This window comes from Suricata suricatta, chromosome 14 (genome assembly GCF_006229205.1).
Source record: "Suricata suricatta isolate VVHF042 chromosome 14, meerkat_22Aug2017_6uvM2_HiC, whole genome shotgun sequence".
NCBI classification, from domain to species: Eukaryota; Metazoa; Chordata; class Mammalia; order Carnivora; family Herpestidae; genus Suricata; species Suricata suricatta.
Genome location: NC_043713.1, coordinates 82511377 through 82527963, shown reverse-complemented (window position 1 = coordinate 82527963; position 16587 = coordinate 82511377). Strand labels below are relative to the sequence as shown.

The 16587-nt window shown below is 59.6% G+C and overlaps 1 protein-coding gene across 3 annotated transcripts in view; it reads right to left on the bottom strand.

The window, feature by feature from the left end:
* SETD1B (SET domain containing 1B, histone lysine methyltransferase) overlaps window positions 1–16538 on the bottom strand; it is a 31481-nt gene extending 14943 nt beyond the window's left edge. For all 3 annotated transcript variants that reach the window (XM_029921251.1, XM_029921252.1, XM_029921250.1), the window contains exons 1-13: window positions 16372–16538; window positions 16070–16257; window positions 15736–15834; window positions 14840–15110; window positions 12653–12765; window positions 10540–11778; window positions 6267–7094; window positions 5618–5879; window positions 5191–5540; window positions 5002–5107; window positions 3993–4514; window positions 1398–2657; window positions 472–638 (exon numbers count right to left, since the gene is read on the bottom strand). In XM_029921251.1, coding sequence (XP_029777111.1) covers window positions 472–638; window positions 1398–2657; window positions 3993–4514; window positions 5002–5107; window positions 5191–5540; window positions 5618–5879; window positions 6267–7094; window positions 10540–11778; window positions 12653–12765; window positions 14840–15110; window positions 15736–15834; window positions 16070–16243 — 5391 coding nt within the window. In that variant the 5' untranslated portion in view covers window positions 16244–16257; window positions 16372–16538. The remainder of the gene's footprint in view (window positions 1–471; window positions 639–1397; window positions 2658–3992; window positions 4515–5001; window positions 5108–5190; window positions 5541–5617; window positions 5880–6266; window positions 7095–10539; window positions 11779–12652; window positions 12766–14839; window positions 15111–15735; window positions 15835–16069; window positions 16258–16371) is intronic.
* Window positions 16539–16587: the final 49 nt, after the last annotated feature.

Genomic DNA, 16587 nt, shown 5'->3' with positions numbered 1-16587 from the left:
TCACATGGCTCATTTCTTTACTTCGTTCAGATCTGGCTCTACTGTCCCCCCCATGAGCCCTCTGACTCACCAGTCCTGGACCTCCTCTCCTGTTTTCCCCACCTGGAATCCTATGCTTATTTGTTCACTCGATCACTTCCTACCTCCCCACTAAAATGGAAGCTCTGTGAGGATGAGGATTTTGTTCTGTTCACTGCTGTGAACCCAGAACAGTGCCTGGAACACAGCAGGCACTTGGGAGACGTTTGCTGAATTTAAAAAGGAAAGAATAAAACTTCTGGAAACAAAACTCCACTCTGCTCACATCGCTGATGAAAACCTGAGGCTCCCACTTCCCAGCCTCGCCTCACTTTTCCAACCTGAGTTCCCGGGTGGTGATGCCTAACGGCCCCCCGTGCCAGCCCCTCTGAGCCCATAACCCCTCAGGCTGCCTATGCGGGGCAGCCCGGGGGGCTGCAGCGAGGACGGTACCTGGGTGTCCGCCGGGGGCTCATCGGTGCTGGCGCGGCTGCTGTTGAGGTATCTGAGCTTGTCCTTCTTGTCGATGGTGTAGAAGCCCTCACTGCGGGCACAGCCTGTCACGTGCTCCCGGATGCCGTCGTCCCGCTTCTTCTTCTTAGCTGAAGAGAGGCTGGTGGGTGGGTGTGGGTCAAGGGCCACATGGACGTTCTTGGGAGAGCCCCTCCGAGTCCTTGCAGAGGCTGGTCCTACTGGGCCTGGCCTCTCTACCCTCAGGCTAATTTCCAGGAGGTTCCCTCCCCCCAAACACCTAGCCACCCCCACTGATGCTCAGAATTCTGTCAGGGGTACCTAGGTGCATGGTCCTGGGTGTGTTTCTTATCCACTCCCTGCCTCAGTTTCCCATCTACGCACCGGGGCAATAACAATGTTTCTCTGAGCGATTAGATATGTTCAGGTGCTTACAGACTTCCTGGAACAGAGGAAGTGCTCAGTAAACAACTTTGGTGTAACGGGGACAATGACAGCTCCCCACTGACAGCTCCGTCTGTGCTGGTGACACAGGCATCAACGAGCGTCGTGGTTAAGAGCCCGGACTCTGGAGCCAGACTGGCCTGGGCTCATGTCCCAGCTCTGCTACTGCACAGCTGCAGGACTCTGGGCAGGTCACTGGACCTCTCTGAGCCTCGGTTTCCCTGTAAGTAAAACAGGAACGATAGTCCCTCCCTCACTGGCCCCGAGACCTGCTAACTCTGGGGGTGAGAGGGGCCTGGCACAGAAGAGGTGCTTTAAAAGTGCCAGTGATGACGCCGCCCGGAGCCTGGCACGGTGCCGGAACAGACCCCGCTGATGGGGAGTTGTGCCACCGCCTTTGTGGGCGTCGCGGGAGATGGGGCCCGGGGAGGTGGGCAAGGGCCCCGTCACGTCAGCCAGGATATAGGGATGGTAGACCCAGAGGGTGTCATTGAGCCAGTCCATGCCGTTGTCCTGCTGCAGCAGCCGCTCGTAAGTGACACACAGGAAGCGAATGTCCTCCTCGTCGATGCCACCATTCCAGATGTCATACAGGATGGTCATCTCCTCAAACTCCGTCCGGGGCCGGAAGAGGGGCTGCGGTGGTGAGAGCTCGGGCGAGGCTGAGGCCACCAGGTCCTCATGGCGTTTCTTAGGCGGCCGGCGCCAGGGCCCCCGAACCTTGGCCAGGTCCATGAACTCCTCGGTGACCTCATCACGCCCGCGGGGGCCCGGAGGGATGGCCTCGGAGGGCCACTGGTTCTCTAGTTCCTTAAAGGGCAGCTTGGTAGGCTCAACGGGGGGTGGAGGTGGGGGCGGAGGAGGCTGGGGGGGCAGGGGCGGTGGGGGTGCCGGGATCCCCGCGTTCCGGAAGTCCAGGGTCACGGCCCGGGGGTCATGGGTGCTGGGGAAGACAGGGGTCTGCGGCTGGCCTGGCAGGAGCAGGAGGTCCCTGCCTAGGGTGGCCCCCCCTGGAGGCCGGACCAAGGGCCCATCCAAGGAGAGCACCGCCGGCGGGGATCGCCGGGGCCTGCCCGGCTTCCTCTTGATGGGGGGTGGGCAGGGGGCGAGGGGTGCGGGCAGCAGAGGTGGCAGCTGGGTGGGGGCCCGCGTCTGGGCCCGCAGGACAGGGACAGGCAAGGCCAGGGGCAGGGGCAGGGGCAAGGGCAGGGGGAGAGGCAGGCCCGTCTCCAGGAGCACCGGGGAGGTCAGGGGGCCAGACCGCTCATCGCGCCGGCCAGCTGGGAGGGGACAGACAGGCAGGAGCAGAGGCCCGCCGGGCTCAGGGAAAGTGGGGGTGAAGGTGAAGTCCCGGCCAGGTGTCCTTGGGAGGCCCCCACTGCTCAGGCTGGGGGACTGGGAAGGGTAGGAGAAGGGGCTGCCAGGCACCTGTGGGGAGCTCAGTGACAGGCCACTGCTACCCCCTGACAGCGGGGGCTCCCCGCTTGGCGTGGCCGGCACCGTCTCTGTGCTCTGTGACTTGGCCAGGCTGCCACAGAGGCCTGGAGTACGTGGGGGCTGCTCCTCAGGAGGCGGCTCCAGAGGGACAGGTGGCTGTGGGGGCTCTGGGGTCTCGGGCTCTGGTGGTGGGCTAGGCGGCCGGGGTGGTCGAGGGGGTGGCAATGGCGGCTGCAGGGGTAAGGAGAGCAGCGTAGGGGACTCGGGCGCCACTTCCAGGTCATCTTCTGCAGAGAGGTGGGCAGAAAGCAGACCATTATTAGTGCAGTGAAACATCTCTTGGTGCCCTATTTATGCTGCCCTACTATGTGCTCGATACCCAACCTCACAGCCCCCTGGGCCCCCTGGCATTCTCTGAGTATGGGGACTATCGCCCTACAACTAAACCACTCAAGGGTTCTTAGTGCCCAGCTCAGTGTCTGGCACACAGTAGGTGCTTGATAAATGAAAGATGTAGGAGATAAGGTTCTTAGCCTTCGACATTAAGTCCTTAGAATGGTGTTCTTGTGAACAGGGAATGTCCCGTGGATCAAGAAAATGGGCTCTGCTATTGGAATAAAATTCAACAAGTCCCTTTTCTGTAGGACTTATCAGTGCCTTTCCCCCCGCATTTATCTCCATACATTTCCTAGCTTATCTGCTGTCATTTGTCACACTGCCTTAGAACGTAAGCCCCATGAAGGCAGATATTTTTGTCTGTCTGGCCCACTGTTGTATTGTCAGTGCCTAAAACAGTACTGGAGACACATCATAGGCTTAATGATTAGTACCTATGACAATATTCAAAGACCTGAGGTTCTGTAGCCGAACAATACAGAATTAAAGTTGAATAGGTTTCTTTCCTGAAGGATGTATTAGAGGCTCGAACTGACCACACGTAGCTACATAAGTTTAAGTTAATTAAATAACATTACAAGCGCAGCTGGACAGTGGCACTTGTCACATTTCAAGTGCTTTCAGCAACATTGTGTCTAATGGCTAGGACACTGGAGGGCAGACAGTGGACGTTTGTATCACTGCAGAAAGTTCCACTGGACGGTGTGTCATAGCCTTTAAGGCACTTTGTGCAGCCCCATAAAGGTGGCAGAGAATATAGCGTCCACAGCCCCTCTCACCTGGCGCAGCACCCCTAGCCTCCCTCACCCACCTACCACTAAAATGACCATACACACCCGCCCCCCACCGCCACCACACTTTCCGGGAGCACCCCACAGGACTAATGATCCAAGGAGCAAGCCGGGGGGGGGGGGGGGGATACTGGCACCGAGGAACAGTGACAGGAGCAGTTCCCTTAGGGACCTATCTGATGTTCTGGCTGGGTGCCAGGCTCTGTGCTGGCACATCATGTCACCTCACTCTGTCCTCCTGTATGACCTTGGGGGGTGGGCACGGGGTGGGGGGCGGTGTGGAGGACACACTCTCCACTGATCCCACGCCACAGAGGAGGAAGCTAGAGCTTGGGAAGGTTACAAGATTTACCCAGAGAAGCCTGGGCTCATTCTGCCAGCAGGGACATCCTGCCTCCGTCCCCACCACCCCCACCGGGGGGCTGCAGATGTTACCTGGGGGGGGCTCCGGGGAAGGCGGAGGCTGGGCCTCCATCTCTCCAGGAGGGGGCTTTGGGGACAGCGACCTGGCCCCTTCCTGCTTCAGGCCCGGCTCCTCCGGGGGCTCCTTGCAGCCGGCCGGCTCCTCGACACACACGGGCAAGGCGGGCTCCTCCGGCACGGGGGTCCGCTCCTGGGGGGCCTTGTCCTCGGCCTCAGTGTCCACCTCCTCTTCCATGGCCGAGGGCTCGGTCACAGGTGCCCCCAGGGCCACATCCTCCTCAAAGTCCTCGTCGGGAGCAGCAGGAGCCACACTCTCAGCTGCCGCTGCCGTCTCGTCGTCCTCCTCCTCCTCTTCCTCCTCCTCCTCTTCCTCCTCCTCCTCTTCCTCCTCCTCCTCCTCCCTTGCCACCAGCTCCTCTTCATCCTCCGAGGAGGACGACGAGGACTCGGAGCTCGATTCGAACTCAGAAGACTCAGAACTCTCGCTGGAGGACCCAGCTCCCGCCTTGGACGTGGCGATGCTCACTGTCTCCTCTGGGCAGGGGAGCACAGGGGACAGAGGCAGGAGCCCTTCAGTGTCCGCTGTGCTCCCGCTAGATGCCTCCCCAAACATCTCAGACTGATGGCACCCGGGTTGAACGCAGCCCTCCGGTATCTGGGGGGATGCGTGTGTGCGCCCGTGTGTGAATCAGTCAGCATTTAAAGCTAACCGTTTTAAAGTGACTAACGCAGCAGTGTTTCGTACGTTCAGTGCTGTACCACCACCTCTAGTTCCAAAGCACTCTCGTGAGTTTGAGGAGAGACCCGGCACCCACCGGTCTACGTCCTGTCTCTGTGGACTGACCTACTCTGGACATTTTGTGCAAATGGAATCGTACGGTATGTCCTCTGCGTGTTTCCAGGAGTTCACATTCTGAAGGCAAGAAACCTTGCCCAGAAAGTATGGCCAAGAGCTGCTGAGGCTCCGGTCTCCGCACGGGGCCCCCAGGCCACGCCAGGGGCCCCCGCTGGTGCCGCTCACCTCCATCTGAGTCCTCTTCTTCCTTCTCACTCGCCTCCGACAGGGCTACGTCCTGGTCCTCGTTCGAAGACTCATCCTGGTCATCACTGTCTTCATCATCGTCGTCCTGGGGGAGGGACGGGAGGCCAGGCTGAGCTGAAGCCTCCCTCCCCAGGCCCAGCACCCCAAGCCTCCCCAGCCTGAAGGTACCTTATCGGATGTGGATGAGGTCGAAGAGGAGGAGACCTGGCTTCTGGGGCCCTCCTCCTCCTCCTCTTCCTCCTCCTCCTCCTCCCCCTCCTCCTCCTCCTCCTCCTCCGTGCTTTCCCGCTCCTCCTTGTCGGAGGCCGAGGACGAGGGTGAGGTCGTGGAGGAGCCTGAGGACGAGGATGCTGATGATGACGAGGACGCTGACAGTGACTCCTTCTCGTCCTCCTCGCCGCCACTGTCCAGCTCCAGCGGCCGGGCTGGCCGGCGCCGCACCCCAACGCCCTTGGGGTCCCGCTTGGCGAGCTCACAAGGGGCGTCCGGCATATCCCGGTCCCGTTCCCGCTCCGACTCTGAGGGGAGAGAGGGGTGTCTGAGCGGGCAGGGGAAGCACGGGAGACCCCAGCACCACGGGAGGGGGCACACATACCTTCATCCTCCTCATCCACAGAGGTTGAAGGCCGCAGGCGCTTCTGGTCGCCAGAAGAGGCTGTGTCTGGCGGCTCCTTCCTCTTGACCTTGAAGGAGGGCAGGCGGATGGCCCCGCGCAGCCCGATGCCCAGGCCGAGGCCCTCATAGCCCAGGCCCTCGCCCTTGCCCCACGACTCCAGCAGGCACGAGGCGATGCGGTCCTTGGGCTTCGGCCTGTCCTCGTCCTTGTGCTCGCCTGACTTCACCGGGGTCAGCGAGGCCTGGGGTGCGAGAGAAGAGGGGACTATCACCATGGTTACGGTGCTGCCGGTGGACCCCCACCTCCCCGTTGGGTGGCCCTCGCTGAGCAGCCTGCCCTCCCTCCACAGTGACAGCCACACAGTAACTGACACTTCCTTCCCACAAAGCTGTCTGGGCTTCATGCCCCCCAGACATTCCCAGCGCCCAACTGTCTCACCGAGCTCCCAGTCCTCACCTGCCGAGCCGACTGCATGTGGCAAGGACACATCTGTGTCATCGACACACAAGCATTACAAAATGACACTCCACTCAGGCCTTCCTACTTGGGGGTTACAGGGACCGATATGCCTCGAGAGAAGAGAGGGTGCCCGCCGGCTGCCCCAGGGCACCCTGCACCCGTTGCCTACCTTGGCCATTCGCTCCTTCTTGTCCCACCATTCGTCAAAAGCGCGGAAGGCCACCACCTCCACCATCTTGCGGTTCAGGTCACGCTTCATGATGGCCTTGAGCTCTTTGAGCACCACCAGCAGGACGCCATCCACAGTGGCCTTGTGTGGGTCCTCCTGGCGTGGCACGTAGCCTGGTGGCGGCACTGATGGGTCAAACTTGGGTAGTGGTGGCCAGGGCTGCCCGCGGCCCGGTCCGCTGTTGCTCAGGGAGAAAGGGCCCCGGTAGGGCGGCAGGTTGACAAACTGCAGCCCGGCTGAGGCGGCCGCAGCAGCAGCGGCCATGAAGGGTGGGTAGGGGCAGGCGCCCTGGCCAGTCATCAGACGGCTCAGCATCTGCGTTTGCATCTGGAAGGACATGGGCATGCCACCCCACTGGCCACCCAGCACGTGGCTCATGTCCACCTGCATCACAGGAAACAGCCCAGGAGGGAAGGGCGGTAGCGGTGGGAGGATGGGCGGGGGCGGGACCCCAGGGGGGGGCGCTGGCAGGGGGGGCGGGGGCACAGTCACAGCCGGGTGGGCCGGGGGTGGTGGGGGCGGGGGTGGTGGCAGCGGTGGGGGCATGGGGAAGCCTGGTTGTGGTGGTGGCGGAGGCGGGGGTGGGGGCAGCGGTGGGAAACCGGGGGGCGGGGGCAGCGGCAGCGTTGGAGCCAGCACAGAGGGGGCTGCCACCGCTGCTGCCCCAGGGGTCACCACCATGGGTTTGGGGCAGTCGGCGCTGGTGATGGGGGCTGAGGGCATCTCGTCGTCTGAGATTTCCATGTCCTCGCCTGAGGACTGCTGGCCCTGCGGGGAGAGCCGGGAGAGAGCGGTGAGGCTACATGTGGGAGCTCAAGCTGCCTCCTAGACCCTCTGAACACCAGAAAGTTGGACCAGCCTTTTACAGGACGAATAAGCCACATGGATTCTGCAATTGGGATGCTATTCCCCTCCCTTCTCAACCATGTGGCTTTGGTGAGTTACTTAACCTCGTTAAGCTTCAGTTTCCCCATCTGCATTATGGGCATCATACTACCTGCCTGATGGTTTATGAGGACTCATCCATTCATTCGTTCATTCATCCATTCAACAAACACTTGCTTAGCATCTGCTGTGTGCCAGGCACTGTCCTAGATGCTGGGGACACAGCAGTGAACAAGACAGACACAGTTCTTGCTCTCATGAAGCTAAGCTTCTAGAAGGAAGAGACATAGGAGAACCAGGATGAAGACAAGAAATATACAGCCCGGGAGGAAGAGAGAGCTGGAGAGGGGGCAGGGTGTAAAGAGGGGAGCAGATTCTGTGTCCGCTTGAGAGATGCTATTTTGATTTGTATTCAGAGAAGATAATACTAATAATTAACACTGCTATAGTGCTTCCTATGTGCTAGGCATCTTTCTAAGGACTTTTTACTGAGGAAATTGGAACACAGAAAGCTTTAGTAACTGGCCCAAGGCCACACAGCCAATAAGAGATGGAGCCAGGACTCAAACCAGTTAGGTACTTGCAGTCAGCCTGCTGTCCTCGCTGCCGCAAAGAGGGCCTAGTGGCAAGGGTGACACTTGAGCAAGGAGAGGCAGCACTTCTAAGGTCGCGTAAATAGGAGGTATATCTTTTTAGTTCCTTAGTTCCTCTTTGATCTAGTCTCGAGACCACAGTTGGTGTGGGAACACGACGCCTCTTTCACATCAGCATTGTAGCCCTGCACGTGGGGCTCTGTTCCAATCCCTTCTGACAAGTGAGGAGACAGAGAGCCCAAAGCCACTGGCCCAGGAGGCGCAGTCAGTCAGAAAGAAGGCTGGGACTCCAGCTCAGGATCCCTGCCAGATGGAATCCAGGGACCCTGTACCAGGAGTCCAGTCGGACAGCTGAGGACGACCCCAGCTCCAAAATGAGCAAGGGCCCCTTTACGTTGGGCAGAGGCCTGGAACTGGAAGGAGGCATTGGGGGGTACATGGTAGAGGTGCAATGAGAAGGCAGATCAGGGCTGAAAAGAAGAGAATTGGGTCACCCCCAGGCTTTTGTGTCAGGCCAAGAGGTGAGAAGGTGGCTCAGGCCCTGCCCTAGAAGATCTCAATGAGGAGACAGAGCCTTTGTAGGTGACCACAGACACGAGAAGGCTGAGGGGGCGGGGTTTGTACAAGCTGTAAGGTCAGAGGCGAGGTCTTCAGGAGAGGGAGTCCTCAAAGGGAAATGGGGCGGGGGAGGGCCCTCAGGGAGAAGAGGAGTACTAAACTTTCAGCAGCAGTAGGAAGCTCTGGATTTTGCTAGACCCCCACTACCCACACACACACTCCCTCTCAAGGTCCGCACGCACAAGCCGCAGGAGGGACTGGCAGGCTCAGCCTGAGACTCGGGCCGCCCGGGAAAGCAGTCCCGACAGCGCCTAACGAGGTGAGCGCAGCACACAGAGGGTTAACCCGGCACCGCGGTCAGCCAATCACAAGGAGACCCGGATCCTGCGCTCCAGCCTCGGCCCTGCCCCTCCCTCCGCCCCTCCAGCGCCTGGGGGTGGGGGTGAGAACCAGCGGGAACCAGCGGGGCGCACGGTGTTCGGGCCCCAGCCCTCGCCCGCGGTGCCGGGAGCTTCCCTCGCGGCACCTCACTCAAGCCGAAGACGGTGCGAGGCAAGGACTTTCACCGTCCCATTTCACAGACGATGAAACTGAGACTCAGAGAGGGAAAGTGCCTTACCCACGGTCACATAACCAGTAAGTGACAGAGCTGGGTCTCCAGGCTCATGGACTGGAGCCTGAACTTTTAACCACCAGCCTCTGTGAAGAAAGGGAATGTCCCTCAGTGGTGCCCCCTGCTCTGTCTCCGGAGTCTTCAGCCTGAGCTGGGACTCCCTCCAGGTTCCCTCTGGAGGAGCCCGGCTGCTGCTCTGCAGGCTGCCAGCAGGGGGCTCCCGAGGGCCAGCCTGGAGGTTATCTGTACTACGGTCTTCCCAGGGCTAAGGTCTTGGGGCATCCCGACACCATCTCTCTTCAGCATCAGTCTCCCCTTCCCTACACTGACATGATGGGAGGGCGCAGGCCCTCCGTCCCTTCTTGGCTTCCCAGTCCTGGACCATTCTGTCAGCAAGGGAAACATACCCTTAGCCCAGGCAGCAGAGAGGAAGGGAAGAAAAGATGGCAGGGTTGCCAGCACCCCCCCCCCCACCTCTGTACACCTGTCAACTCCTGCCCCGACCCCTTGGCACCAGAAACCACTTCCCTAGAACTGCCTGGAGGCCCCCTGGAGCCCCAGCCACCTGCGGTCCCCTCCTGGGCAGGCCAAGTTCCTCTCTGTTCCTCCCTGAGGCAGCCAAACCTGCCTAATCAAAGGGCCTGGGAAGGGGGGGACCCTCCTTCCTGCCGCCCACAGGGTCACAGAGCTCTGACTAAGCCCCTGGCTGCTCATGCCCGCTGGGCATGCAGGTTCCAACACAAGTCTTCAGGAGGACCAGGACATGTGCCTGGACCAGGAGTGGGGAGGAGCAGAGCCAATGAAGATGACCTCATCCTTCCCTCCCAGGGACTGTAGCACACGGCAGCCCCCACCCCAACCCAGAGGCTGGAGATTTGGGTAATAAGACCCCAGATAAAGATCTATGGGTGAAGAGAGGGTGGAGAATGGTCAGTTTTGCCTGTGGCCTTCCCCCTGCCCTAACCCTGAAGTCCTTCACTCCTGGAGACAGGGAGAGAGCTAAGGGGAAAGTCAATGCCGTCCCTGCCCACCATGGCTCCCTCTCTTCACAGGGCACCAGGTACTAGGAGACAGGACTCCAGAGCGCCCACTTGGCCTAACCTAGCAGGATGCTCTGGCTAATCCCTCTCCCCAAATAACCTGAGTGTCAAGAGCAGCCCTGATCACCCCCAGGCCACCCGACAGACAAGGGCGTCCAGAACCATCACCATAGTCCAAACTATCCGGGATCTCGGCAAACTCCTATCAAAAACGCTCAGGTCAGAATTGATCCCTAGGAAGAGTCTCAACTTCCAAATCTAACAGGAGAGCAACAGAACTAGGTCATGATTACCCTCTCTCTATGGCTACTAGGTTGCTCAGAGCCAAAGCAGCTGCTCAGTCACACCCCCTGGTGCTTTTTGCATTCTCTTTTTATTCTCTGTATTTGCCCTGTTACTTTAGCTGCCCTGTTGCTTCTGAGTTTTAGCTAACTGTCCTGAGGGGATAATGCTTCAGAGGAGGAAGGGGAGACACGAGATAGACAAAACCAATCCTAGACAGAGGTGGACAGACATGGTGGTACCTCATCCATCTTCTCTGAGGTGGGGGTCCTGTCTCCAGCCAGGTCCAAGGCTACCTCAGCTGTCTGGCCCAGAAGACCAGAAGGGTCCGGGGGGCCTGGCTCCGGAGGGGGCCGGGGCCCCAAGCCCAGGTCAAGCTCATCCTCCTCATCTGAGTCAGGCAGTGGCGTGGGGCTGATATCCTCCAGGCCGGTACTGGAGGGGCGTGAGGAGGGTGGTGTGGGGCCTCGAAAGCCTGGCTGGGAGTTGGTGCCAAAGGGGGCCAGTGGGGAGAGCTGGGAGGAGGAGGAGGAGATGGGGCTGCCCTCCATCTGCAGCTCCGTATCCGAGTCCTGCTCTCGGAGGAAGGGCAGCTTGGTGCGCTGTTCCTTCAGCAGCATCTCTATGCGCGAGTCCAAGCTGTCATGGGGCTTCTCCAGCCCCGCGGGAGAGGACTCCAGCGTAGGTGTGCCTGGACTGTCACAAGGCTCAGGGCTCCAGCCAAAGGTCGGCCGGCCACCCAACTCCATGCTGTTGGCGTCGGGGGGCGGCGGGCCAGGTGGTGTGCCTGGCTTCTCCTTGGCCAGGGGCTCAGTGGGTGGCAGGGGCGGCGGCACGGGTGCTCTCCGGAATTCCCCACTCTCACGGGCCCCAAAGGTGGTCGTGGTGGCAGGCTCCTCAGGGGGTGGGGGGAAAGGGGGCACAGGGGTCTGATATGGAGAGAAAGCTGACTTGAATGTGACTCCAGGAGTGGGGGTTGCTTGGGCAGGCGGTGGAGTGTGGGCGAACGTGGCCGAATCCTGTGGTTGGGCCTTGAATGGAGGGCCACTGCTGCCCCCACTGCTGCTGACCGCCCCAAACGGGAGGTCCACAGAGCCCCTGAAGGCAGCTGGGGCCCCGGCCACTGTGGTGACCGCACAGGAGTTGTGGACATAATGATGCTCGTGGCGGCGGTTGTAGGCATCTGTGAACTTGCTTTCGTGGCGCCGGGCCTTAAAGGTCACCGTGGGGTCCTGGCCAAAGAGGTAGGAGGGTGTGGGCTGGCGGCTGGAGTAGCTGGAGTCCTGCGAGAAGGGGGTCCCCAGGCGCGGCGTGAGCGGTGTGCCTGTCCCATAGGAGTTGGGGGTGTCCAGGCGGCTGCTGGAGTACGCGGTGTCCTGGGAGAAGGGTGTCCCGCCACTGGTGGGGGTGACCGAGGAGGAGCCGGAGCCACAGCCCGCAGAGAGGCTACCATCTTTGAGGCGCTTCAGAGCATCTGACAGCTAGAGAGGAAGAGAGGGAGGGAAAGGGAGTGTGTGAGGTCGCTGGAGGGGGAGCATAATGGGGGCTGCTTCCCCTCCTCAATCCAGGGGTGTCAGAGCCGAGAGGGTCACTCCAGAACTGCAGCACGGGGGAAGGGAGGCTGGGAAACTGAAGAGGAGTTTCTGGATGGTCCTAACTGTTCTCCAGGTGCAGGCTAGCCAGACATCCTCAAAGAACCTTGAGGGTTTTTTCTAATCCTTAAAGCAGAGAAAAGAGAAGATCCTGACATCTTGGTTTGAACTGGGGTCTCCCTCCTGTCTCAGGCTGTCAGAAATCAAGCGTCTTCCAGCTGAGGGGACTCTGGTTTAGGAGTGAGGGGGTGGCCAAGGGTCCTGTTTCCTCTTGTCTCCCAATGTTTTAGGACTTAGACAGTGTGACGTGGTAAAAGTGCCTAATGAATAACCTAGCTGACCAGCAAGTCAAGGAAGGCTGCATTCTGGAAAAATTACTCCTGAGGGTAGCTGGGTTAATGCCGGGAAAGGGTTGGACTGAGAATCTCCCCATGGGAGGGTGGTCGAGACAGGAGCCAGGGGTTGGGTAAGGAGTCACGTCCGTCTTGCTTAGGAAATAGGGGCCACTGAGGTCTGCTTCCTGGGGGCAGGGCCAGAGCAGCGCACAGGACGTCAGCCCCAGCACTGTTCCGGCATCAGCACGGAGCCGCACGCAGGCCGCAGGTCTGTGGAGATCCCAGCCCGGACAAGGCCATGCTCCTTTCCCTCCCAGCCTCTGCTGTCCAACGCTGGAGATGGTGAAGTGGGGGTGAGGGGCCGGTCAGAAGCTGGTGATGAGTGTGAGCGTGTGTGTGGGGAGGGTACTGAATGGTAATAAACCCACCTGCAGGGTCTCGTTCACGATCGGAGACACCGCGTCCAGCTCACCCACTGGGAGGGTCTGGGGTGTGTATCGGCCCGTGACCAACAGTTCGTAGAACCGCATGCGGGTTTCCCCTGTGAGAAGGGCAAGGGAGGGAGGACTGAGGGAGGATCCAGGATGGGGCAGACCCCACAGGCTGGCTTGCGGGCCCCTTGTGCCCGAGACCCCAAGCCTGAGAGGCTGTGTGACCCTGACTGGTTCAGCAGGTCTCTGCACCTCCCTGAGAAGTCCGATCTGTTCAACCCAGCTGTATGACTTTTCTGACCCTAAGATTCAGAATGTAATCCTCTGTGGGGCCGGGACTCCCCCCAAAACAGAAACACCACCCCCAACACAGAGTCTCTTCCTGTCACTTGGGCCGTGGCACCTGAAAAAAGAGTCAGGTTTTCCCACTTAACAGCCAGAGCCTGCAGCAGGTGGAGAGACTGAGTGACACGGAGGTGACAGTTCAGTTTGCTGCTATCTGGGGCCAGGTGACCAGCAGAGTTGGTAAAACACACTCTAGTCCCACTTGACTGTGAACTCCACGGGCTTCCTCCTCTGACCAGGCTGCCTGGCTCCCCAGCTCTGCCCAGCTCTACCGGGCTCGGTCCCACTGGGCCCCGTCTGGTAACCCTCCCCCCTCTGCAGAGAGAGGCCTCTATGGACCAGGGGGCCCCAAATTATTGGTATTTATAGAGCCCTCTGAGGCAGCTGCTTACATATGCAAAGGAGGCACATTCCTTGAGCTACACTTTACACTTTGCTGGTCTCTTTCTTGAAATACAAAGTTAGTTGGCAGTCTCTGAGGGCCTCCCACTTTTTTTTTTTCCTTTTTTTCAGAAATGAAATTTTGGGAAGAGCTGGCTGCTCCTTAAATGGGCATGTGACAGGGAAGAGGGTTCCACATTCTGCTCTCAGGCAGAAAGGAGACTGCAGCCACATGCGGGATATATGGAGTCAGGAAGGGTCTGTACCGCCCCGACAGAGACTGAGGAGCTAGAGGGGGGGCGAGGGGCGCTGCGGCTGGGGCAGGAACCCGCGCTTGCGCCCTGAGGAAACTCAGAACTAGATACGGGCTTGGCAAGAGTTTGTGGGGTAACGGTGCCCACCCAGTTCCAGCGTCCCTCCACAGCCCCCAGCAAGGTCTTAGAGACTTAGTCGATATGTATTTGTATTATCTAAAAGGTTTAGATTTTCCTGTTTGGGTCTGGTGTGCCCTGTTTGCCTCTAAACACTATGCTCACAAAACTCCTGGAGGCTGGCCACCAAGCCCTCCCAGGCAGAGTCTCCCAGGAGTCCCCAAGAAGCACTGGACCTAGCAGGGCAAGTTGGTCCTTGGGGCACCCACCACCTTCTTTTATGTGGGTGGGAACTTCCCTAGAGAGGCCACAGGCAAACTTCGGGGGATGCCCTAGAGTCTTGCAAGCCCCTCCATCCGGCCCAGGAGAAGCCTCCCAGGAACATAAGGGAGGAAGGGTGGCTTCTCCAGCCCCATTCTGCCAGCAGCGAGCTCAGAGTGAGCACATAGCAGGATTCCGGCGCACGGAAGTGCTGCTGTCTCTTTAAGAGAGAGGAGGGAAGGCACAGTGTCAACCCTTGAGCACCCAGAGCAGCCCGCCCAGCTCTATCGGAACATTATCAATGAAACCACACTCTGAGCCCAGATTGGTTCCCACTTCCAGAGGGAAGGGGCAGCATGCGGAGAGGGGGGAACCCTGGATCCTCGGAGGAGTCTCTTTTTAGTCGAAGCACCTACTCTTTATGTATTTAAAGGCATTCTAGCGGCTCCCTCTCAGCCCCCACAAATAAACAAACCCTGCCTCTTCCCCTAACACAGATGGCAACACTGGGGACCGCCTAAACCCAGGCCACCAGGGCTCCAAGAGGGGCCCGCAGGGGTGTCAGTGGTGGGGAAGCCTCTGGGTGGTCCCTAGGGGTACATGCAGTAGCCAAGGACAGCACATTTGGTAAATTATAGCCTGTCTCCTAGCAACAGACAACACATTTAGCTCCATGTGACTCTATCCTCAGGAGGGGGCAAAAAAAAAAAAAAAAAAAGTTGTCGGGGTCCCTAACACTGCAAGAGGGGCTCCGGGAGGGAAAGGAGTCAGTAACAGGTCTAGCTGCTCTTCCGAGCCAGGTTGTCCCAAGCAAGTCTCCACTCACCTTTAGTGTCCAGCTCCACGTGGATGATATTGCCCATGACCGAAGTGCTATGCAGGTGCTGAACTGCCTCCTTGGCTCCCCTGACCGTGGCAAAGACCACCTTGGCAATGCCCAAGTGCTTCTTGGTCTTAGGGTTGTACAAAATCTCCACCTCCTCCACCTCCCCATACTTCTTGCACATGTCCCTCAGGAAGTTTTCTCGGATGTTATCATTCAGCTTGGCAAATGTCACCTGCTTCGGAGGCACCGGGCCCACGTAGAACTCATCGATCTGGCAGGGACAAGGGGGAAGGGAGTTTGGAGAACATTGAAACCGAAGGGAAACACAGCATTCCCCATTCGCATGCCCGTTAAAAACAATGTAGGTTAAAAAATAATTTTGGGGGGGGGGAAATGCACGCGGGCGGGCCCGGGAAGCAGAGGATTAAATCGTTTGGAACGTGGAAGTCCTCTGGGTTCTAAAGGAAAGGGGAAAAAGAAACAGTTTCTCTTTCCCCAGCCCCCATTCTGGTCTCCTCTCCATGCAGCCAGGTCAGGGGCGAACCCTTGGTCTATGAAGTTGACCCCCCTTAAGCCACAAGGCTGAGAAGGGGGGCGGGTTCCCAGGCCAAGCCGCTGGGGCTGGCTCCTGCCAGGTGGGAACCCGGACCCCCCAGCTGGGCGGGCAAGACACTGTATCGGATCCTTGATTACAGTTTCACTGAATGTTACTCTGTTTACAATAGCTGAGAGGGGACACCCCTCTCGCTGCCTTCTCCCCCTCCCCGCCAAAACTTCCCTGGCCATGGACGGCGGGAACTAAGAATCAGGCTGGGCTCAGTCAGAACTGGCGTTATTTTCGAACTCGGGAGTGGGGAGGCGGGGAGAGTCCATGAGGTTGGGGGTTGGGGTCCTACCTTGAATTTGGGCACCGACAGTTCCAGCTCCTTGTTTTTGGTCCAGATCCCAACGACCCGGGGATCTTCGACGATTTCCACCGGGCGGTTGCTGGACATCTGTGGGGAGGAATGGGGGGGGGCGGGGCGGAATGGGAGGGCTTGTCCCACTCCCCAGGGGCAGGAGCAGAACCCCTTCTCCAGGCACTTGTCAAACTCCAGGACTGGGGACCCGGCTGACAGTTGGCTCGGCGGTCCGAAGGAGGGGGTCCCTGGGCCGCTCGGACCCCTTTCCCCCCGCCCTTGGCACGTCTGTGGGGGGGGGGGGCGGCAGGGAGGCGCGCCGGCTACTCACCGCCAGGCTGAAATGCTGCCCATCGTAGCGGTACAGTTTATGATGCCCCTTTTTCAGAGCCGGGTCAATCATCAACTTGTAACTTCTCCAATGGTGGTTCCTCCTCTCGCCCGAAGGGCCGGGCTGCGGCGGGGGCTGCTGGTGGTGGTGGTGGGGGGGGTGACTGTTCTCCATGCCGTTAACCCAACCTGAAAACGAGCAAGTTGTTGTCGTCTCCGCCGCGGCGGCGGCGGCGGCCGCCGCCGCTTCTACACACACGCGAAAGAATCAAATCGTCCAGCCCCCACCCCCTCCCACCTTACCAGCGCGCCCCAAAAGGAGCTGTCTCGCTGGCTTCCCCCAAAATAAGAATAGAGGGAGAGAACGAGCCTTCCGGGAGAATTAGGCGCCCTCCCGCTCGGCCACCGTCTCGGGGCGGCAGCGAGGGGCTCCCGGGGGCCCCCGGTGCGTGCTGGCGGGGCCCGGGGAGCCCGGAGGGCGCGGGCTCCGGCCCATGGTGCCCGTCCTGCTTCCCGGCC